General features: G+C 44.9%; 1 protein-coding gene and 1 long non-coding RNA gene across 5 annotated transcripts in view; one reads left to right on the forward strand and one right to left on the reverse strand.

Annotated features, from left to right (window-relative positions):
* Positions 1-22,743, forward strand: part of RBM47 (RNA binding motif protein 47) — a 148,941-nt gene extending 126,198 nt beyond the window's left edge. For 2 of the 4 annotated variants that reach the window (XM_025998020.2, XM_072737850.1), the window contains exons 2-5: positions 9,934-11,096; positions 12,051-12,254; positions 13,725-13,924; positions 19,927-22,743. In XM_025998020.2, coding sequence (XP_025853805.2) covers positions 9,934-11,096; positions 12,051-12,254; positions 13,725-13,924; positions 19,927-20,163 — 1,804 coding nt within the window. In that variant the 3' untranslated portion in view covers positions 20,164-22,743. Of the gene's footprint in view, positions 1-9,933; positions 11,097-12,047; positions 12,255-13,724; positions 13,925-19,926 lie in introns of all 4 variants that reach the window. The other 2 variants (XM_025998012.2, XM_072737849.1) reach the window with 1 other exon arrangement.
* On the reverse strand, positions 1,564-9,984 carry LOC140595508 (uncharacterized). The gene is made up of 4 exons (XR_011997190.1): positions 9,912-9,984; positions 9,148-9,210; positions 4,667-4,779; positions 1,564-2,688 (listed from the first exon to the last, which is right to left on the reverse strand). It is a non-coding gene; the product is annotated as an uncharacterized lncRNA (long non-coding RNA).
* Positions 22,744-22,955: the final 212 nt, after the last annotated feature.

Consider the following 22,955-nt stretch of genomic DNA (forward strand, 5'->3'; position numbering starts at 1 on the left):
AGGTTTCACAGGCCTTACTGTCTCTGCTGCAGCAACTCAAATGAAAGCAGCCATACACAATATGTAAACAAATGGGCATGGCCACGTTCCAACAAAACTTTGTAAAAATGGCCACAGGGTTGAATTTGGCCCTGGGGGCTGTACTTGGCCAGTAGATCTCTAGCTCTCCCAATGTAGAGCCCACATTGTCAACTTCAATTCCTAGGAATGTCATGAAAAATCAAATATCTACCTTTAGGTGTATTGTACACAAAATTGGTGCTCAAAAATGGCAGCTGTCATTCACTCAAGAGTTTTAAAACATTTCAGAAACTCATTGAGATGTTATTTTTAGTCCATCTCTTTCCCTCTAGAGAGGATTGCATCGAAGTCCTGTTTCTCTCTCACTGCTGCTCTCTTCTCAGCATGTAAGTGAAAAGCACACTCTGTAGCCACTTTTCTGGAAATACTAGACATGCTGTGAAGCTGTGTCCTCCTCCTCCAAAATGATCACTGTACTGAAAGAACGGCAGTCACCAGAGTGTGTGTGTGTCACAAAGATGCTCAATAAAACGGATTTTGGTTTTTATGATTTTAATGAATTTATTGGATCACATCATCATTACGTATGAGGTTTGTTATAAGTTAATATCATATGATAACATTTTAGTTCTAAGTACAGGAGGATAAGGAGGACTTCACTCTTGCAGAATTTCCAGCAGTCTCTAAATATGATTAAAGCAGATATGTGCAGATTTTCAGTCCTTGTTACAGCAGGGCGACTCCCTGGGTCCTGTTTCAACCCATGGTCTCTGTTGCTCATACACTTTATTAAGCTATTGGCACTATCAAGCTCTGGCATTCAGTACAGTGTTGAAAGGACATATGTGACCTCCTGGCGTTGAATGATCATATGTGGCTACTCATCTTTGCTCTTGGTTTCCCTCAGCCTCTTTCCTCTCTTCCCTTGTCTACCCTTGGTAGACTAGGAACCCCAAAGGCCATGCAGCAGTCACCACTGTATCCCCAAGACCTAGCAAAGCCTGGCACACAGCCAAATGTCCAATCATCATTTGAATGAATGAGTGAATGAATGAATGCATACATAAATATGGCTGAATGATCTTTTCCATCACATCACTACCTTTTGCCTAAAGGGTACAGATGTTGATTTTAGTACCAGCGAATTGGCTGTTCCAGAAGAATATTTTTAGAGATTGTTCACAGTCTCTCTCTCTCTCTCTTTTTTTTTAAAGATTTTGTTTATTTATTCATGAGAGACACACAGAGAAGCAAAGACACAGGCAGAGGGAGAAGCGGGCTCCATGCAGGGAGCCCGACGTGGGACTCGATCCCTGGTCCCCAGGATCACACCCTGGGCTGAAGGCAGCACTAAACCACTGAGCCACCCAGGCATCCCCACATCCCCCCCCCCCCTTTTTTTTTAAAACAAAACTCTAGGGGTATCTGGGTGGCTCAGTTGGTTAAGCATCTGCCTTCGGCTCAGGTCATGATCCCAGGGTCCTGGGATTGAGCCCTGCATTGGGCTCCCTGCTCAGCAGGGGAGTCTGCTTCTCCCTCTACTCTTCCACCTGAGTGTGATCTCTTTCTTTCAAATAAGTAAACAAAATCTTTAAAAACAAAACAGAAGTCTTCTGAATCTTAAGTAAAGCTTTCTACATTATTAAAGAAACCAGCAGTGACATTTGAGACGGGCCCTGCAGATGCCAGCAGTCTTCCTGTGCCCATGTAGCAGAGAGGTCTGAATTTAAATGAGGCACTTCTATAGTTTGGCAGTCCCTTAGGCTGATTTCAGAAGTAGTGTTTGTGTGACCCACTCCCATCAGCTTGCCTGTGCTGACAAATCAGTTTGACAAGAGAATCCACCTGACGGGGCTGTATGGTGGTAGTGGTTTGGTTTGAAAATTGATAGAATTTCAAACAAATTAAATGAGCAATTTGGTATCAGAGATACACTGGACTTTTGAAAGATGTTGCACATTTCTCGGTCTTGACAGCTTTGACAATAAGACCCAGAAGAAGATGCCAAGCCCATGCTGGGAGTGGCAAGTATAAAATAACAACAACTTCTCTTACTATTTAAGTAATACTTTCCGCGTGCAAGTATATAGTCTGGTTATCACTCCAAGATAGTCAGACTTGATCTGGAATTCTCAACAGGGAGCAATTTTGCCTCCAGGAGACATTTTGGTTTGTCACAGGTGGAGGGGCTTGCACATCCAGTAGGTAGAGGTCAGGGATGCTAGGACATGGCACACTGCACTGGGTAGCACCCCACAACAAAGAACTATCGCATCCCAAATGTCAATAAGGAACAAAGTTGAGAAACTTGGGATTAAATGATACCAAAGGTCCCTTTGCAGCTCAAATTCTGGGATTTTATGAAATTAGATTATCTATGTGAAAGAATTTTACAAATTGCAGAACACTATATAATTTCAAGCTACTGTTATATGATAAAAACCATTACTGTTTCTCCTTCTTCCTTCTCCTGTCTGTATCTGCCCATCAGCCTTTCTGTTCCTTGCCAGATCCCTCAAAAGTTTGGGTCAAAGGAGCCAAGATAAGGGGTGAAACTAGAAATCCCTTTAACTGCTTGTTTATAGTTTGAGAAAACATTAATCCAGGAGGCAGATGTGTGCCGACTTTGTGGGATTCATTTTTTTTTTTCAGCATTACCCCATCAACCTGTTAAGAAAAAAATGTAAGTGTGTAATGCTTATTTAAAGGGAACCTGATAACAGATTCTTAACAGGTATTTATGTGCTGCCAAACACCCGTAGAAAACCCACCCACTTCTACTGCAAAAAGCCAGTAGCTTTTCCCCTCTGCAGCCAGCTTCCCTGGGAACCCACAGCAAAATGCTTCATTTTCAGCGATGTGTTGATAGAAATGCCTGGGAAAAGTGAGTCTCTTGGCTTTGTATCTGTTTATCAAACACAATCATTCATTGAATGGTGTGCTTTGCCATAACAAAATCTGTACAAGCATCAACATAGTTTAAGACCCTTTGTGAATTAACTCTTCTCAGATTAGCCAGGAGCTGACAAAGGTATGGCCCAGAATATCACCTCTTTATCCTTTTGGGATTTTACGTAAGTAAGAGAGAGTCATGGAAGGATTTTTATGTGTCGCAAGGCCCATGCCTTCAAATAGCAGGAGGTTGCTAGTGGAGATAGGGGGCGGGGGCACCCTGTGCTCCAATCTTCAGCTTATTGTTTGGGCTTCCAGGTAAATTCCAAGTATTCTGTTTCCATTTTGAGTGGAACTCCTTCAGTGCTTTCCAAACTCTGAGGTAATAGAAATGTCCCAGTGCCAGAGGTCTCTGGCTGGTGGTGGGAAAGTTCTCTGTTGTGTACTCTAATGGGTGGTGGTCATGTGGGCCCAGGGCAGTAAGATAACCGCTCAGGGTGAGGCCAAATCTTGGAAGCTTTTTGCAGAAGTTGGCCTTTGATATACCCCCCTCCTTGATTTGTGGCATTAAATATCACTTGATCCGGGATCCAAGCCTCTGAAATGGGTGCTATTACTAGAACCATCCTAACCTGTGGTCATGGAGCTGAAGTAATTTGCCTCATTTGACAGTGGCATAGTCACGGTTTGAACTCGTATTTCTCTGACTTCAAAGTCTTCAGTCTTCCAGAATCTTCCAGTAGGTTACATGTTTTATTATGTTGTACAGTTTATTATACCTATCTGCTAGGCCCTGCCTAAGAAGTGACTATTAGTAAAGACAAAAATTCTGTGGTATAAATAAGGGACATCACAATAGAAATCTAACCACAAACAGAGATTGAATTACCTCTTGAATAAATACATTCTAAAACCTTCCACTGAATTAGGTTCCAGCTGGCGCTGGGAGACACTGCTTACCACTGTATATTATCTTCAGATTGCAATGGGTCCATTCGTCAGCAAATGAAACTCTCCCCTGAATTCCAAATTGCACATTAATCCCAAGTACATGACGTACGTGCATGCATGCACATGCACACGCACACATCCCTACAGCTGTGAACCAGAGTTAACTAGTAGTTTGGATAATTCTAGAGTGTATGCATTCTGTGTTTAAACCTAAGTAAAGACTTGTTGGCAAACATTGGAAATGCTTTCCCCGTATGGTGGTGTTCCTTGCCCTCTAAAATGTACCAGTTCAAAGTTAAAATCCTCCTGAAAGATACTCTGAACCACTACTCAAAAGAGTATTTAAATCCTTGATTTATGTCTGCTTTAAGTCCGATTTAGCCTTGAAATTGTATTTTACCCTGACAAGCTCAAACTTGACCTAAAACAAAGACAACAAAAACTCTAATAGTTCAAAATAACAGCTGGATTTGAAAATATATTTTTCACTGTTTGATACGTCAAACTGTGAATAAACGTTTAAAACATATTGCCACGTTTGTCAGCTAGCAGCCGTCGATGAAGACAGATGCATTTTTTGCGTGTGCAAGGATGGCGTTGTGTTGGGAGGGTCCTGCCTCGGGGGACCTGGCATCCATGCGGATGACTGGACCTTTTTACATCCAATGCAGCAAGTCTCTTCAGGTTCCTTCTGGAAAAGCCTCTGCAGACTGTTATAGCCAAAGTTTAGGTGAAAAACAGGCTTACACTTGGATGCCTTTGCCACATTGCCAGTGGAGAATCACACTGCCAGACAGCTTACCTGCTAAGAATGGAATCTGGGAGACTCTAGTACACTGGTCCACGCCAGAACTCACAGGCTAGGCTTCTCATACTGACTGGTTTGAGGTTGGCTGAGATATACCTCTTGTTTCCCTGTAAACACAAGAGTCCTGCATAAGAGCAAGATTCTCACCTCAAGTTCAAATATATTTTTTTTAAAGTTCACATTTCTTCTAACATTTTTTGAACACTTAGTGCTACATTCTATGCCAGGAGCATTACATGAATCATTTCATTTACTCCTCACCACAGCCCTGTGATAAGAATCACTTAGGGGCAGCTGTGGTACATACAGACTCTAAACCAGACTCTCAACGCTCAGATATCAGCTCTGATGCTCATGAACTGAGAATCTACTTAATCTCTCTGTGCCTCAGTTTCCTTATCTGTAAGGCAAAGATTATAATATCCCATACAGACTATCTGAGGCTTGGAGTGAGTGTAGCACTCAGAGTGTAAAGAGAATAGCACACTGCCTGGCACATAATGGGCATTCGATAAACATTAGCCATCATTGTCACCATTTTAAAGATGAGAGAATATTAAGGCTTTAAGAGGTTAAGTAGCTTTTCCCAGGTTCACAACTAGTAAGCAGAGGAGCCAAGTTTTGGCTCTAGATCTCTAACTCCAGAAACTGTGCCTTTATTCAGCATGGTAGGCAGCCTAAATCAGACTACCCAATCTATTTTAAAACTCTTACATTGAGGTGCCTTGATGGCTCAGTTGGTTAAGTGTCTGACTCTTGGTTTCAGCTCAGGTCACAATCTCAGGGTCATGAGATTGAGTCTCGCATTGGGCTTCGGGTGGAGTCGGCTTGAGCCCCCCACCCACTCTCTCTCAAATAAATAAATAAATGAAATCTTAAACTATCTTACATTGAGTGGATAATTCTGTGCCATTTATCCAAGTTTTTGTTGTTGGTTTTTACTCACAGATAAGGTTCAACTTACGAAGTATACTTACTACTCATTGTGTTCAATCCTCTACACATGAAGAATCTTGTTATTTAAAGATAGTATATCTCACTCTTCAGACGCCCCCCTCCAAACACCCACATGCACATATACACTCCCACCCTCTACCCTTCTAAAGAGGGTATTCTAAATTAATCTCTTAAAACATGATAATGATAGTGGCTATGCTTTTAAGTTGGGAAACTATAGTCTTTTTTTTAAGATTTTACTTATTTATTCATGAGAGACAGACAGGGGTGGGGGGGCAGAGACACAGGCAGAGGGAGAAGCAGACTCCATGCAGGGAGTCCGATGAGGGACCCAATCCTGAGACTCCAGGATCACGCCCTGGGCTGAAGGCAGGTGCTAAACCACTGAGCCAGCCAGGGATCCCCTGGGAAACTACAGTCTTATTAGAACCAAATTGTTAATAATATTGAGGTACAACTCTTTTGAAGCAGTCTCTGGACACTGAGCACAAATACAAGATGCCCTAGTTCTCCCCAGCTTTTTAGGACTTGAAGCATAATTCTCTAGTTCCATTAACTCCAAGGTAGGCTCCATGAGAATGAGGTCCACTGGCATCTGGCACATAGTAGGCACTCAATATATATTTGCAGAATGAATGAATATAAATGAACACGAACCCTTCTGTGATTGTGCCTCTTAAGAAATTATTATTGTGCACATACAAGTGTTAGAAGCCGAGCCAGCCACCCTCACCAGATTTCTCTTCTTCCAGGTCTCATAAATGTGACCATACACTTAAATGGCAAACAATTTAGACCGGGGGGGGGGGGGGGGGGAGGCAGATCAAGAAGATTGTCTTTAAAATATGTTAGAACTTAAAAGTTGGTCCTGACATTGCTCTGCATAGGAAACCGAGGAAAATGTGACTGTAATACGTATCAATAGCAATCTATGCTACTTAGTACCACGGATGTTCTCTGCACATCTCCTAGAGCAGAGGTCAGCAAACTCGTTCTCCAAAAGCCAGATAGGAACTATTTTAGGTTTGGCGGGCCATATAATCTCTGAACTGTTTGACTCTGCCATTGTACTGCAAAAACAACCATAGATAATATTTTTTTAAGGGTATGGCTGTGTTCTGATAAAACTTTATTTATAGGGGCACCTGGGTGGCTCAGCGGTTGAGCATCTGCCCTTGGCTCAGGTCGTGATTCCGGGGTCCTGGGATTGAGTCCCGCATCGGGCTCCCTATAGGGAGACTGCTCCTCCCTCCACCTGTGTCTCTGCCTCTCTCTGTGTGTCTCTCATGAATAAATAAATAAAATCTTTAAAAAAAAAACTTTATTTATAAAAACGGATGGCAGGCTGTATTTGGCCCATGGCCATAGCTGCCAGGCCCTTGGTCTAAAGCTTGTTTAGTTGTAATAAGTTAGGTATTTTGCTACATCTCTGAGAGAAGCGTCATATTAGTGGTATAGTACCCTTTTTTAAGGCATTACATAAATCATATATCTCTTATTTATCTAAGCTTTAGGCCTTAAAAATTCATTGAGCGGCACACCATACAATTTATTTAACGACAGTCTATTAGACAGGAAGATACGGAGAATGGAGTTTGTAGGCCACAAGATTTTCTTGAATGTGTTAAACCTCTTCATTGTGCCTTTTTTTTTTTTTTTTTTTACTGGCCTCTAACAAAATCCTAATTTTATTGGATTTTATTTTTGTCCTTTTTGCATCACTCATCTTTGTCACTTTCAAGTATTTTTTAATTGTGGTAAAATATACATAACCAAATTAACCATTTTAACTTTTTAAGTATACAGTTCAGTGGCATTAAGTACATTCACATTGTTGTATAACCATCACCACCATCCAACTCTAGAACTTTCTCATCATCTCTAATTGAAACTCCATAAACACTAACGCTCCATTCTCCCCTTCCCTATCTTGCAGCAACCATGATTTTACTTTCTAACTTTGTGAATTTGTCTATTCTAGATACTTCATATAAGTGGAATCATACAATATTTGTCCTTTTGTGTCTGGGTTATTTCACTTAGCACAGTGTCTTCACGGTACATCCAAGTCATAACATGTGTTACAATTCTCTTCATTCACAATTCTCACTAAATCATACTGCCCCTTGATGTTACAACAAATGAACCAAGGAAGTATGGTTTAGCCAGCTGGCAAATAAGCATCTCAGACCTTTACTGTGTCCCTATAATTTTTCTGTTTTCTTTTTTTCTTTCAAAGATCAAATTTACCTAATTATTCCTGAAGTTTCCCCTAGTATTCTACACAATTCCTCTTGGTAAATTCTTAAAAATAATGTTCCAGATTCCAGTTGAATGATGAAACTATGCCATTTAAAATTGTTTTTACAAAGAGTTTTAAGAATGTGGAGGCATGCTTATAAAATGAAGCAAAGCAGCAAGATATAAATTTGTTGGAAGCCAAGTTCTATTCCCCACCCCACCCCCCCCAAAATCCTATTTTTAAAAAAAGGTGGGAAAGTTTAGCTCTGGCTGTCATTGAATAGGAGTAATAGGAATTACTTCTTTTCCTGCTTTTCTTAATTTTCCATAAAATTTACCTGAATACTTTTGTAGCCCAAAAAATGAAATAAACTCCGCTTTTCAAAGAACCATTTTGCAAAAGCACAGTACAAAGCTCCTAATGATAACCTTATTGTATATTTAAAATCATCTCCACAGAGCCCTGTACTGTATGAGTGAAGGTGGCATGGTTTAGAATTGCACTGTTGTACATGGCTATTTTGTTTTTAAGATTTATTTTATCTTTAAACATTTTATTTATTTATTTGACAGAGAGAGCGCATGTGTGTGAGAAAACACAGGCAGGGGGAGCAGCAGGCAGGGGGAGAGGAAGAAGCAGACTCCCCACTGAGCAGGGACACCGATGCAGGGCTTGATCCTAGAACCTGGGGATCACAACCTGAGCTGAAGGCAGATGCTTAACTGACTGAGCCACCCAGACACCCCTGTGTATTTTAGAGAGACAGTGAGTAGGGAGAGGGGCAAAGGGAGAGGGAGAGAATCTCAAGCAGACTCCTGCTGAGCTTAGAGGCCAGTATAGGCTAGATCCCACAACCCTAGATGATGACCTGAGCTGAAAACTGAGTTGGACATTTAACCCACCGACCCACCCAGCTACCTAGGGCTATTTAAGTTAATTAAATGAAACAAAAAACTGAGGTCAGCAGTTAACACTAGCCCCATTTTAAATGTTCAGTAGCCATAAGTGGCTAGTGACAGCTTTTCCATCATCACAGAAAGGTCTATTGCACAGCCCTGCTTTTGAAGAGAGAACATGGAATCTGGAGCCAAGGTGACTTGGATTCAAGTCCCGGTAGGAGTTGACACTTGCTGTGTAAAGTGGGCAATTCACCCAGCCTCTCTGAGCCTATAGACAAATTAGGAGTAATGATAGTATCACTTTCCGTGTAAGGAGATTAAGAAGATGGGATAAGATAATGCATGTGCCAGTTCTCCAAAGCTGAACTGTGGCTTACCAGGTAGTAGCTGCTTCACAAACTCCCGGGGAGTCCATGAATGGTTTCTACCGAGACTTCAGCCTAAATGACACCATAAACATCAGAGTTACCATCTCTTACCACACAGTTCCTAGGCCAAGTTCCTGGCAATGTGGATGTCCCATTTGACTCTTGTAAAAAAAAAAAAAAAAAAAAAACTTCAGCACACATGTCTGTATCTATGTTGCATAAATGAGACCTCAAAGTTTTCTTCGACAACCTAAATACGATGCTCCATTTCCATTCCTCAATGGACAAGACCGTGTTTTTTTTAAAAAAAAAAAAAAAAAAAAGGCAAGCAATGAAAGAGGCTTTGTCTGCCAGAGGAAAACACATGGGGTAAAAATGGTAGAACTGAAAGGAAATCAATCTGAGTTGCCAGTGCAGGAATTGAGCAAAAGATGTTGCCATTTGCTTGCAAGAGTGTGAGGTTCCCGCTGGCCATTACAACAGGTTCTCTGCGCGTCGGGGCTGTGGGGGTACTGATTAGGCGGAAGTACTTGCTCATTCTGATTTGTGTGTGTGTGTGTGTGTGTGTGTGTGTGTGTGTTCCCCTCCCCCCCTCGCCCCAAGTCACTTCTGGTTTTTCCTGCAAAACAAGCTGCCTCACTTAGAGCCGCTGCCCTTGGCTCTCATCGAAGCACCTGCTGGGGCCCAGCGTGCGCCGTGCGTGTGGCTGAAGGAGCCGCGTTTGGGCGGGGGGTGGGGGGGACCCGCGCGGTGCACGCCCCCCGCTCGCTCACCGCCCTTCTGCCTCCGCCCCAGGTCTCCGCCAGCCGTGGATGCCTTTGACACCATGACCGCAGAGGACGCCGCCGCAGCCATGAGCAGCGACTCCGCGGCGGGCGGCGCCGCCTCCGCCCAGGCGCCCGAGGGCGTGGCCGGGGCGCCCAACGAGGCGGCGCTGCTGGCGCTGCTGGCGCGCACGGGCTACCGCATGGTGCAGGAGAACGGGCAGCGCAAGTACGGCGGCCCGCCGCCCGGCTGGGAGGGCCCGCACCCGCAGCGCGGCTGCGAGGTCTTCGTGGGCAAGATCCCGCGCGACGTGTACGAGGACGAGCTGGTGCCCGTGTTCGAGGCGGTGGGCCGCATCTACGAGCTGCGCCTCATGATGGACTTCGACGGCAAGAACCGCGGCTACGCCTTCGTCATGTACTGCCACAAGAGCGAGGCCAAGCGCGCCGTGCGCGAGCTCAACAACCACGAGATCCGCCCGGGCCGCCTGCTCGGCGTGTGCTGCAGCGTGGACAACTGCCGCCTCTTCATCGGCGGCATCCCCAAGATGAAGAAGCGCGAGGAGATCCTGGAGGAGATCGCCAAGGTCACGGAGGGCGTGCTGGACGTCATCGTGTACGCCAGCGCGGCCGACAAGATGAAGAACCGCGGCTTCGCCTTCGTCGAGTACGAGAGCCACCGCGCCGCCGCCATGGCGCGCCGCAAGCTCATGCCCGGCCGCATCCAGCTGTGGGGCCACCAGATCGCCGTGGACTGGGCCGAGCCCGAGATCGACGTGGACGAGGACGTCATGGAGACCGTGAAGATCCTCTACGTGCGCAACCTCATGATCGAGACCACCGAGGACACCATCAAGAAGAGCTTCGGCCAGTTCAACCCGGGCTGCGTGGAGCGCGTCAAGAAGATCCGCGACTACGCCTTCGTGCACTTCGCCAGCCGCGAGGACGCGGTGCTCGCCATGAACAACCTCAACGGCACCGAGCTGGAGGGCTCGTGCCTCGAGGTGACGCTGGCCAAGCCCGTGGACAAGGAGCAGTACTCGCGCTACCAGAAGGCGGCCAAGGGCGGCGGCGCGGCCGAGGCGGCGGCGCCGCAGCCCAGCTACGTGTACTCTTGCGACCCCTACACGCTCGCCTACTACGGCTACCCCTACAACGCGCTCATCGGGCCCAACAGGGACTACTTTGTGAAAGGTTAGTGGGGACTGTTGAGCAGGGCCGGGAGCGGGGGCCTGGGGCCGGGTGACCCGGGCAGCGGCAGGGGTGTCCCGGCTGCAACCCGCTGAGCTGGGAGGTGCGCCCCCTCCCCCACTCACCCTCCCACGCTTCCCTGCCTGTCAGTTCTGGGGTCTGCCCTTTGCTGGCACTTGGGGCATTCGCCGCCCTGGCAGTGAGGGAAGTGCAGATCCTTTGTATGCATGGGGTGAGCACATGCAGCCGCTCCTTGCGTGCCGCCTTTTCCCAGGGCCTACCCAGTCTGGGGCTAGTCCCCCCTAGTCGATGCGTACTTAAGGCTTAAAGCCTCCCTGTGAAACGAACTCTTTAGGATGTTGGGAAGCAGGAAGCACAACGTTGTCACATTGTCGGGGGGGTGCTGGTGGTGGTGGTGGTGGTGGTGGTGTTTGTGAAGTACTGGGCAGGGTAAGACGGAGAGCAGGCATTCCACGGGGAAACCGGTACTGAGGTTCTGGGTCCTGCCGTCATCAGATGCACTGGCTCTGTGCCTTTCATCAGTCCCTTGAACCTCCCTCAGCCAGTTTTCTCACGCAGAAAACGAGGAAGGTGAACCAGCTGATCCCCTTGCAGATCTAACGTTTTTTTTTTTTTGCAGCCTAGGAATGTGTTTCTTTATTGAAGTGGCGGTCGCAAACCTAGGAACTCCCCGTGCAAGTTCATCTCTTTTTTTTTTTTTTTTTTTTTTTTGTGCAAGTTCATCTCTTGCGTTAAGCAGGCGCACTTAGGGTACGATTCTAGGCCAGAGCAGAATGTGGGAAGCATCTTACCAGCTCACTGAAGGGCAGAGTAGGGTAACCACCTGCAACTAGGCTCAGGGCAGACCTCGAAATGCCAAGAACCTTGGCTTCAGATCTGCCTCTTGTCTGGTCACTGTTGGATGCTCATCATTTTTTGTGTTGTTATCATAAGCAGGCAGCATAAGAGGCCGGGGTCGAGGTGCAGCTGGCAGCAGAGCCCCAGGGCCCAGGGGTTCCTACCTTGGGGGATATTCAGCTGGCCGTGGTATTTATAGCCGATATCACGAAGGAAAAGGAAAGCAGCAAGAAAAAGGATATGAACTTGTACCGAATTTGGAAATCTCTGCCGTCAATCCAGTTGCCATTAAACCTGGTACAGGTCAGTATAAACCGGAGATAGAATGCATCCGTTCAGCCGAAACCCCAGCGCTCTCATTGAAGTGACCCCAGGCTTTCCTCAGGCTTTCATCTGCACATGGGCTCCTCTTCTCCTAGGCAGCCAGAGGTTAGGCCAAGAATGTGGCCTCCTGGGCCCCCTTATCCAGAACTTAAGGGAATGGTCTAGCTCCAACCATGTTCAAGCCACACTTTTTTCAGTAGTGGGTTTTTCAAATGAGTGTCACCAGTCATTAGGCTCTTTCTCAATCTGTGGCCTGGTAGGCAGAGTTGGAGTGGCGGGGAGGGGCGGAGGAAGACAACAGAAGACCAGGAGGCTCTTCTCTACCTTCTGGCCTGCTCAGACTGTCTTCTCCTTCCTGAAGCCTGTTGCTACACCAGCAGTCGGAAGCCAGAGGGTCCAGCTGATTGCTGGTTCTGTGAGTTGGTGGAAAGGGTAGGAAATGCCACCACGGGAGCGCAAAACACAAGCGTCTCTTGTGCTCTTAGACACACCAGAACACATGGGGACAAGGCAGTGGTGAAAGTCTTTGCAGCTGCTCATGTCCTGGATTCTGATTTCCAGCACGCCTCTTCCCCCTCTTGCTGGGTCAGTAGATGGGAGGTAGGGACACCTAAGTGATTCAAGCCAGAAACCTTGAACTTTGCTTTCACATCCAGGCCCCACAGCCCAGTTTGCCAGTGTAATCAGTGCCCACTGGTCACCTAACAGGAGGAAGGTCTTCTTTCTGGTCCTGACGTGCAAGGAACTCCATTGTAAGCGCGTCATAGCACCAGCTCCCTATCAGCACACCACGCAAGCATCCGGACGTAGGGAAAATTCATCCGTGGACAGTCAGAGTGACCCTTCTCCAGCCCTCTTCCTGGTTTCATGGGGGGGAGATTGAGGAGCTCTTTGAGAGAATCCCCCCCCTTGAAGCTCAGCTACTCTGAGTTTCTTCTGGTTGAGGATTATACACTCCTTTCCCCAGCTGAGAGTCAAAGAATCTGCATTTGGGCCATAGGTTTGCATGGCCACATAGGCCTCAAAAAGCATTTTCCCAATAGAGCTTCGTTTTTTATAATCCAGTGATAATTTTTTTCACCTATGAAAAAATGTTGTAAATTCTGTCAAGTGACTCCTTACGCTGGATTTCCTCATAAATGCCATCGACACTATGAGCAACGTAAAACAGATCACGCCTCTGTCTAAAGTCATAAAACAGAGCCTGGATATAGGACACTTCTACTCGTTGGAAAAGGGACCCCTGTTGGCAAGTTGGGAGCAGGGGACGTCCTTACCAGCTCCCCCCTCTTCCTTTTGGGTAGCACCTTGTTACCTGTACTGAGGGAGTGTTAGTTAGTAGGGGAGGCCCGTGACCGCTAAACTTGGTTTGAAAATGAGCAAGAAAGCGACGGATCTTCCTCAGGGACTTTCAAGCGATGTGCATTTCCCTGTCCCTTTTTCTTGCAGTGGCCATCCCTGCCATTGGGGCCCAGTATTCCATGTTCCAGGCAGCGCCAGCCCCTAAAATGATCGAGGATGGGAAAATCCACACAATGGAGCACATGATCAGCCCCATCGCTGTGCAGCCAGACCCAGCCAGTGCCGCCGCCGCCGCCGCTGCCGCTGCTGCCGTCATCCCTGCCGTGTCCACGCCGCCACCTTTCCAGGTAGAGCTCCTGCTGGGGTCGGGGTCATCGACATTTGTGTGTGAGGCTTCCCTTTATTGTGGATTCATTTCCTGTTCAGCAAGATGATTAGCTGTGTGCCTAGCTCTCTGATGAAGCATAGGATGGGGTGACAGAAAGAAATGTGTCCTATGAATCAGGACAGGACAGAAAAGTTTAAAATACTAATCGTACCACCTTAGTGTTATCACTGTATTAAAGATGGGAAGCAATATGCCAAACAACACATGTAATTCTTCACAGTCTCATAATGCCGTCCCTACGATTTTTTTTTTTTTTTTTATGACACTGGATAATCTTTAACTTGTGTTCTTACTGTCCAGGAGCCGACTTACAAAGTCCAGGGAGATAGCTTACATTTTCACATTCCAAATTGCAGTTTGAAGATTTTTTTTTTTTTTTTTAATAGTAGTTAATCTCTTTCTCTCTCTCAGGGCTCCTGGGTGGCTCAGTGAATTAAGTGTCTAATTCTTGGTTTCAGCTCAGGTTGTGATCTCAGGGTCGTGAGATCGAGCCCCACGTTGGGCTCCATGCTCGGTGTTGGGTCTGCTTGGGAGTCCCTCCTTCTACCCCTCTCCCTCCCCTACTCCCCACCTGTAGATGAATATTGAAATATCCATATACGTATATAAGAATGTGTGTGGAGAAAGAACTATCTGTAGAGACACAATGTATGAAACTTTACAAAATCTGCCCTTCATCCTCTCTTCCACCCAGATCGAGGTATTACCATTCCTCCTGCCAGTCCAGTCTTAACCATGCCAGCCTCCTTCCCCACCTTTTTGCTCATAGCTTCTCTTCTGTATGTTCTCTTTAGTCTCATGACTTCTTTAGAATCTTTCTCACCCACCCAGCCTTGGAAATCCTCTCTCTTGTATTTTCTCATTTCCCACATTATTACTTGGCATATGGTTGCCAGTATGTTCTATGTTTCCAGCTAATGAAGCTCCTCTAGACCAAGAGCTACATCTTTTATCTTCAGCGCAGAGCACATAGGGAATACCTATAGGTGAATAGGTCATTCATCCAAACAAAACAAAATCGTGTTAAAGCTCCTTTTTGTGAGGCAGTGAATCTCATATACCTTATCACTTGACAAGCACAGATACCCAGGCCTGGGGTCTCCTACCCCACTAGATAAGAATTATCCAGGGAGTATGTTAAAAGCAGATTCTTAGACTCCAACCCCAGAAGAGTCCCGCTCGACAGAACCCCGTGGGGGTTCTAGAATGCATGTCTTGTACGAGCTCCTCAGTAATGCTGAAATAGGGTCAGACTTGAGAGTCACCGCCCTGCAGTGCTGCTCACTCCCTTTTGCCCTCTCTCCGCGCCAGCCTTGACAGTGTTGTTCAGAAAGGGTCACACCAGTTGAAATTTATTCACCTGTTAGTGTGTCATTGAGTATTCCTTAAGCCCGGACTTCCTAAAGCCTGAAAGGAATAGGTTGTGAATGACTCATGCTATAAAATGGCAGCTAAGTGGAGCTACTACTTGTGGACTGACTATAAACCTCTAGAATAAGCTACAAACAATGCTTAGTGTGGGATTCTTTTTTTTTTTTTTTTAATTTTTATTTATTTATGATAGTCACAGAGAGATAGAGAGAGGCAGAGACACAGGCAGAGGGAGAAGCAGGCTCCATGCACCGGGAGCCCGACGTGGGATTCGATCCCGGGTCTCCAGGATCGCGCCCTGGGCCAAAGGCAGGCGCCAAACCGCTGCGCCACCCAGGGATCCCTTAGTGTGGGATTCTGATAATAATTTCTAATTTCTCCTCACTAAGAAATTCGCAAACTTTTATGCTTGGTGCATAGCATCCCAAATTCCAGGTCTCATACTCATGCTCTTGATCACAGACTCTGTCTTTTATCTGTCTCCACCAGATGTTGCCATCCAGGTCCTTTTTTTTTTTTTTTCTTTTCTTTTTTTTTTTTTTTAAGATTTTATGTATTCATGGAAGACACACAGAGAGAGAGAGGCAAGGACATAGACATAGGCAGAGAGAGAAGCAGGCTCCCTATGGGGAGCCGGATGTGGAACTCAATCCCAGAACCCGGGGATCATAACCTGAGCCAAAGGCAGGCACTCAACAACCACTTGAGCCACCCAGGGTCCTTGTTCAGAGTCTTATCAGTTGATTCCAACAGAGATTTTCCCCCTCCTTCAAGGCATCCTGCAGAAAGCCTGGAGCTATGTACTTTTGAACCCGAGAATGACTTCATTTTAGTGTGTGTGGCCTTGCTGCTCACCTACCAGTCTTGGTTCTCTGTGATTGAATTCTTTGACCCTGTGCTTTCTGAACATTCAGTTCCCTGTGCCCCACCCACCTACCCACCTCCGTATTCTCTGCCAAATTACAGCAAAGGAAGGAGCATTTTAAGCAATACTGACTGGTGAAGGGAACACTCTTCTGAGTGGAGCCATGCTAGAAATCAGTTCCCATCATTTCTTCTAGAACCTTCCTGTGGCACACCCTCAGGCATAGTCCTCTGTCCCATGCTCACATGCTGTTTAGCCCTTTTTTTTTTTTTTTTTAAGATTTGTATTTATTGGGATCCCTGGGTGGCGCCTGCCTTTGGCCCAGGGCGCGATCCTGGAGACCTGGGATCGAATCCCACATCGGGCTCCCGGTGCATGGAGCCTGCTTCTCCCTCTGCCTGTGTCTCTGCCTCTCTCCCTCTCTCTGTGACTATCATAAATAAATAAAAATTAAAAAAAAAAATTTTAAGATTTGTATTTATTTATTCATGAGCCACAAAGAGAAAGAGGCAGAGGCAGAGACATAGGCAGAGGGAGAAGTAGGCTCCCTCTAGGGAGCCTGACACAGGACTCAATCCCAGGACCCTGGGATCACAACCTGAGCCAAAGATAGATAGATGTTCAACTGCTGAGCCACCCAGGTGCCCCTGTTTAGCCTTTAAAAAAAAAAAAAATTTATTGAGAGAGTGGGAGAGCACAAATGGGGGAAGGGCAGAGGGAGAAGCAGACTCCCTGCTGAGCAGGAGCCTGCCATGGGGCTCAGTCCCAGGACCCCGGGATCATGACCTGTGCCAAAGGCAGACATGTAACTAACTGAGCCCCCATTTTGCCATTTTGTATTCTCAATTTCCTTTATAGATCACGTTAAAAAATATTTGCTAGCATGGGCAGTCAATGTTTTGGATTTATTTCTCAAAGTATTTTCAATCTTTACAAATCTATGGTATAAGTAGAGTAGGGATAGCTATTTGCCTTGAAGGTCTTTTTCTCTCCTCCTTCCTCCCCCAACTCCCCATGCTCAACCCACCCAAGCCCAGGGGTTGAGCTGGACCATAGCACAGGGAAAGGTTTCTCTCAGATATCCCCTTCCCTTCAATTTCATCCCTTTGTTCATTTATCACTAAATATATGTCCACACGTTAGGCAAAGGTTGCTTGTGTCTTGCTGTAAGCCACCTGCCTTCCCAGTTCTGAAGTTTCTCTCTTGTCAATGAGATAGTCATTATTTTAGTGTTGTAGTAGATGAGATAATACAGGGCTAAATGTGCAGGCTCCTGAGTCACCTTAAAAGCCGTGTCACCTCGTGCAAGTCATTTAGCACATCCAAACCTCTCCATATAATCGTAGTACCAGCTTCATTGGTGGCTGTGATGATTCCAAAATGTCACACAAATAAGACACTTAGAATAGTGCCCAGCGGACCATAGTCCCTCCATTCTTATTAATATTTAGTATTATTTTGGTTACAGTTGAAAAAATAGCTCTTAGGTGGTGAATTTCCTTTGAGCATGATTTTGTGATTCTCATTTGCAGATTTTGTAAAGGAATGATAACTAATTCCCTTATGAAAATCCAGTAAGAAATCATTTTTTTAAAAAATCGAATTCTCCATTTTATATATCCTGAATTGCTTATTTTGAAGGTACATTAAGACCTAGAGGCCAGGGCAGCATTTACTACAGGGCATTCTGAGGAACATAAGGTGCACTAGATATTTTGTTAAATGTGTGTTTTATTTTACCACAAATCCCCTTTTCCATAAAGCATCTCACAGAACTGGCTCCGTGGCAAACCCTTTGGGAAATCCTGAACCACAGTCGTCCCTCTTTACACCTCTTTGTTTGGAAAACAAGTATGTCACGCTTTCAAGTAGAGAGGAGCCAAGTAGCAGGGACTTTGATGGAGCTAGTGGTGGCATCTGCAGTGAGGCAGCTTTAGTTAGCTTGCCTTTCCCTACTTCCTTCTCCCGTGGAAACTCCTTATCCTTCAAGACCCAGTTCAAATGTCTCTGCTTCCAAGATGCTCTCTCCAACTTCCCAAGTTAGTTGGTTCCTTTTCTAAGCTTCTAGAACCATCTGTGCAGTTGACCCTTAAACAACAGAAGGGTTAGGTGTGCCGAGCCCCCCCCCAGAGTTCTAAATCCCTATGTAAGTTTTGACTCTGCCAAAACTTAACAGCCTACTGTTGACCAGAAGGCTTACTGATAAGTCAACAAAACATATATTCTGTGTGTTATATGTAAGCTAAAGAAAAGAAAATGCTACTAAGAAAATCATAAGGAAGAGAAACTACATACATTTACAGTACTGTGCTGAACTTACTGGAAAAAAATCCACATATAATTGGACCCACTCAGTTCAAACTCACGTTGTTCAGGTCAACTGTATATATAGTGGTGTCATATCTCGGGTGGGAGGTGGTCAAAACCATCAATCAGTCACCCTTGCTGAAAATTGTATACGATCACAGGTTTTTTTAGGTCACAGCTTAAAAAGCTGCCCCTACAGAGATCTAGACACTTTGTTCCATAACATTGTCACAGTGTGTTTTCCTCTCTTGTTTTTGAAGCGTCCTGTTCCTTCAGTTGAGGCAGCTGGCATGTATTTTAGAGGAGAAAAAAAATATATATACATATACACTCCCGCACATATGCACATGTATTTTATTTTATTTATTTATTTAAAAGATTTTATTTATTCATTCATGAGAGACACAGAGAGAGGGAAAGAGAGGCAGAGACACAGGCAGAAGGAGAAGCAGGCTCCCTGCAGGGAGCCTGATGTGGGACTTGATCCCAGGATTCCAGGATCACACCCTGGGCCGAAGGCAGATGCTAAACCACTGAGCCATCCAGGAATCCCCTGCACATGTATTTTAAAGATTTTATTTATTCATGAGAGAGAGGCAGAGACTTAGGCAGAGTTGGAGGAGTCTCAATCACTGAGCCACCCAGGTGCCCCAGGAAAATATCTATTTTTAAAGATTTTATTTTTTTGAGAGAGAGAGCATGGGGGGGGAGGAAGCAAAGAAAGAGACAGAGAGCATGAGCAGAGGGAGGGGTAGAGGGACAGGGAGAAGCAAACTCCCCACCGAGCAGGGAGTCTCTGATCAGGGTTGGATCCCAGGACCCTGAGATCCGGACCTGCGGGGAAGGCAGACTCCCAACCGACCCAGGCACCCCTAGGGGAAAAAATAATTAATTACAGTGAGATCAACTGAGCAAAGGGTAGGTTTTCCACTCTCTCTTGTAGCTGCCTCTAGGGCCTACGGTGATGGAAAGGAATGGCAGATAGAAGGTTCCAGAGTCTTTTTTTTTTTTTTTAAGATTTTATTTATTCATTCATGAGACACATCACACACACAGAGGGAGAGGGAGAGAGAGGCAGAGTTGTTTAAGATTTTAGTTATTCATGAGAGACAGAGAGAGAGGGAGGGAGGGAGGGAGAAGCAGGCCCCATGCAGGGAGCCCGACGTGGGACCCGATCCCGTGACCCGGGATCAGGCCCCAGGTCGAAGGTGGCGCTAAACCGCCGAGCCCCCCGGGCTGCCCGGTGCAGAGTCCTTACCGGCCCCCTCAGCCTGGCAGCTCCGTCACCTCATCCAGCTGCAACTCCAGGGAGCGCTGAGGAGGCCCCGTCGCCGCCTTCCCTCAGGGCCACTGAGCCCGAGCAGCGCGCGTGGCGGCGCCCCGGGCCCCCTAACGAGCCTCGTGCATCTACCCCCCAGGGCCGGCCCATCACTCCGGTGTACACGGTGGCGCCAAACGTGCAGAGAATCCCCGCGGCCGGGCTCTACGGGGCCGGTTACGTCCCGTTCGCGGCGCCCGCCACCGCCACGATCGCCACACTACAGAAGAACGCGGCGGCCGCCGCCGTGTACGGGGGCTACGCGGGCTACATACCTCAGGCCTTCCCCGCCGCCACCATCCAGGTGCCGATCCACGACGTCTACCCGACGTACTGACGCGGGGAGGGTGAGGCCGGCCCCAGCCACCCCCGCCGAACACTGTGCTATTTATGAAGAACCAACGTGCCGCCGGAGCGCGCCTCGGACACCCGAAGTGAAGAATGTTATCCGACATCATCCTGAAAAGATTTTATATTCATGAAGTTTTCACTAGTTGTTGTTGTCGTTTTGTCTTTTCGTTTTTGTTTTTTTAAGACTATTTTCAACGTAGCGGCCTGCGTTCAGACATTTCTCAGAGACTTGGCGGCGGCTCGCGCCCTTAATTCCACCTCCTAAAACATTTGTACGCTGCAGTACCTTTGTATAGAGGTTTTTGTTTTTGTATTTTTAAGGATATATTTTCAGTATGAAGGTTATTTTCTTAAACTTCTGCACTCCAGAGATTTCTATTTTGTAGTATCTTCAGTAATATATCAATTGTATATTGAAAAGCACACTTGAGCAGCTAGGGACCTATTTTCAAAAAAAGATATATTCAATATTTAAAGATACAAACAATAGTGCTTTAAAATACTACATAAGATGTTATTTTAAAAGTTATACTGGAAAGTGCAATTTTAAAGCGAGTGAAATCTCTCTTTCAGCTGGCATTAAGGGTTGACGGTGTTAACCACGTGTTATCTATGACAGTTATATATTTTTTCTTTTTTTTTTTTTTTTTGAGAAATTAAACACTCGATCTCTCCTTAAGCCCACGTTGAAAAGACTTGTCACACTTCTCTAAGTCCAAACACTGGAAAGCTCTCACCTGCCACCATCACCCTGTTTTCCCTGCTGGTTCTCCACGTGTCTTTCCCTCCCCAACCCCCTACTCATTTCCCCAGTCCCACCTCTAGGTTTGGCAAGTCTAGGGCAGATGAATTACTCTGATAGAGAGAACATTGATGGTTTTTATACTTCTTCCTGGGTTTTTGTTGGGTTTTTTTGTTTTGTTGTGGGTTTTTTTTTTTTTTTTTTTTTTTTTTGGTTTTTTTTTTTTTGGTCTCGGTTGGGGAGGTATTTTCAATAGCAGAGTATGCATAAGCATAAGATTTTAATAGTTTCCATAAGACATTTTTGCATAGCTATTTAATGTCTCCTTATAAAGCCTTAATTCCTTTTCTAATGCTTTTATTTTATTCATTTTTGAAGTATGAATTTGTAGAGACAGTGAATGTCATTGTAGACAAGGCACCCAAAGGCACTTGTCACAGAAAGTTATGCTTCTAGCTGCCTTATCATGTTTCAATGCAAAATGTCTGTGGTCAAGGGTGTTGGAAATATTATGTTTATTGAACAGGGCTTTCCTCCGTTGCTGTGCTCGCGGTAGGTGACCTGAATTAGGGCGTGCACACCTAGGAGGAAGAGGAGAGACCTGTATGAGTTAGAAGATAGCTTGTAAATAATCTCCTAATGCTGGTTTTTAGTTTTATGTTGCAGAAGTTCATGGGATAGAATTTAATGCAGAGTGAAAACCATTTTATTTCAATGTTATTAAAAAGTTTTATTATTAGGAAGTAAATGTATTGTTGCAGTGTTGTGCCTGTTTCAAGGCTTTTGTTTAGCAGAGTGAATGTAAAATACAGTAAAATGTTAAGATTGTCATCTACTTTATGAAATACATCAACTTGGAACTTTTTTTTAAAGGCTCCATCGAGGAATTGAGGTGTGCAATAGGTAGCAAGTACACAGTTGTGTTTTTATGCCACATCAGAGATCTATAAAATCTTTCAATTTTTGCTAATGGCTGAACTCTTATTTATGGATTAGTAAGAAGATCATGCCTTTAGCAAATATTTTAGTTTTGTTTTAAATTTAAATTAAGACATTCCCAAATGCCTTCCCCCTCCCCATCTTAGGGTGGGATGAATTGTTTATATATAAGCAATATTTATTTAACTGTTCTATAAAATTATTGAGTGCCTACAAAGGCCTTTAAACATTTCTAACATTTCTTTCCATCATTCTTAAATGACATAAAATAATTGTGCAATGTTCCTGATGATGTACTCAGCAAGCTGCATCCAGACTCGAATCTGTTGGAATGAATAATCCAACAAAATGCAATTTGGATCAGATCCTCATCCCTTGACTTTGTGTGAAAGAAGTACTCTCCTTCTAATAAAGGATTGTCACAGAGGTTCACTGGATGAGACTCTGATCTAGCGGTCTTACTGTATTTTACATATGCCTGTAAATTATTTGGGGGAAAAAAGAGGGTAATAAAAAGAAGAGAAAAACATTGATATCTTAACATGGCAACTACCAAACTACCTTAAAAACAAATATTGGTGAGCCTCCTATCTATGTTCTGTTTGTTTCTGTTTCAAAACCATTTCACATACACTACTGAGTTAAGTTTATAACTTGAAATGTGAACCTTTTTTTTTTTTAGGGGTAAGAACAAACTATATAAATGTTAAAAAAAAAAAAAAAGCTTTAGTGTTCTTTGTTTTCAAACATTCTAGCAGTTTAGTTATCTTTAGTTGCTTTGTATTTGAAAAGCTTTTAAATTTATTTAGATTTCCTCTATTTACAGTACATTCTTAGGATGTATGTAGTAAATAAAGCTTTCTTTGAAGCAATTTCCAGACCTTATTTTAAGTTGTGTTTTCTTTATACTGATTTTTTTTCTAACAAAATTAGAAAAATTAGAAAAACCCTTAACACTGTAGAAGGAAGTAACTAGTTCGGTGTTTTCAGCCAAAGAAAGCAGCAAGTTACTATCTTGCTTTTTGGCTTGGAATTACACTGAAGGTGAGTTATATAGTAAAAATTGTGAATTAACTTGAGCTTAAGTGGTTGAAGGT

The sequence above is a fragment of the Vulpes vulpes genome, chromosome 14, assembly GCF_048418805.1.
Source record: "Vulpes vulpes isolate BD-2025 chromosome 14, VulVul3, whole genome shotgun sequence".
NCBI lineage: Eukaryota > Metazoa > Chordata > Mammalia > Carnivora > Canidae > Vulpes > Vulpes vulpes.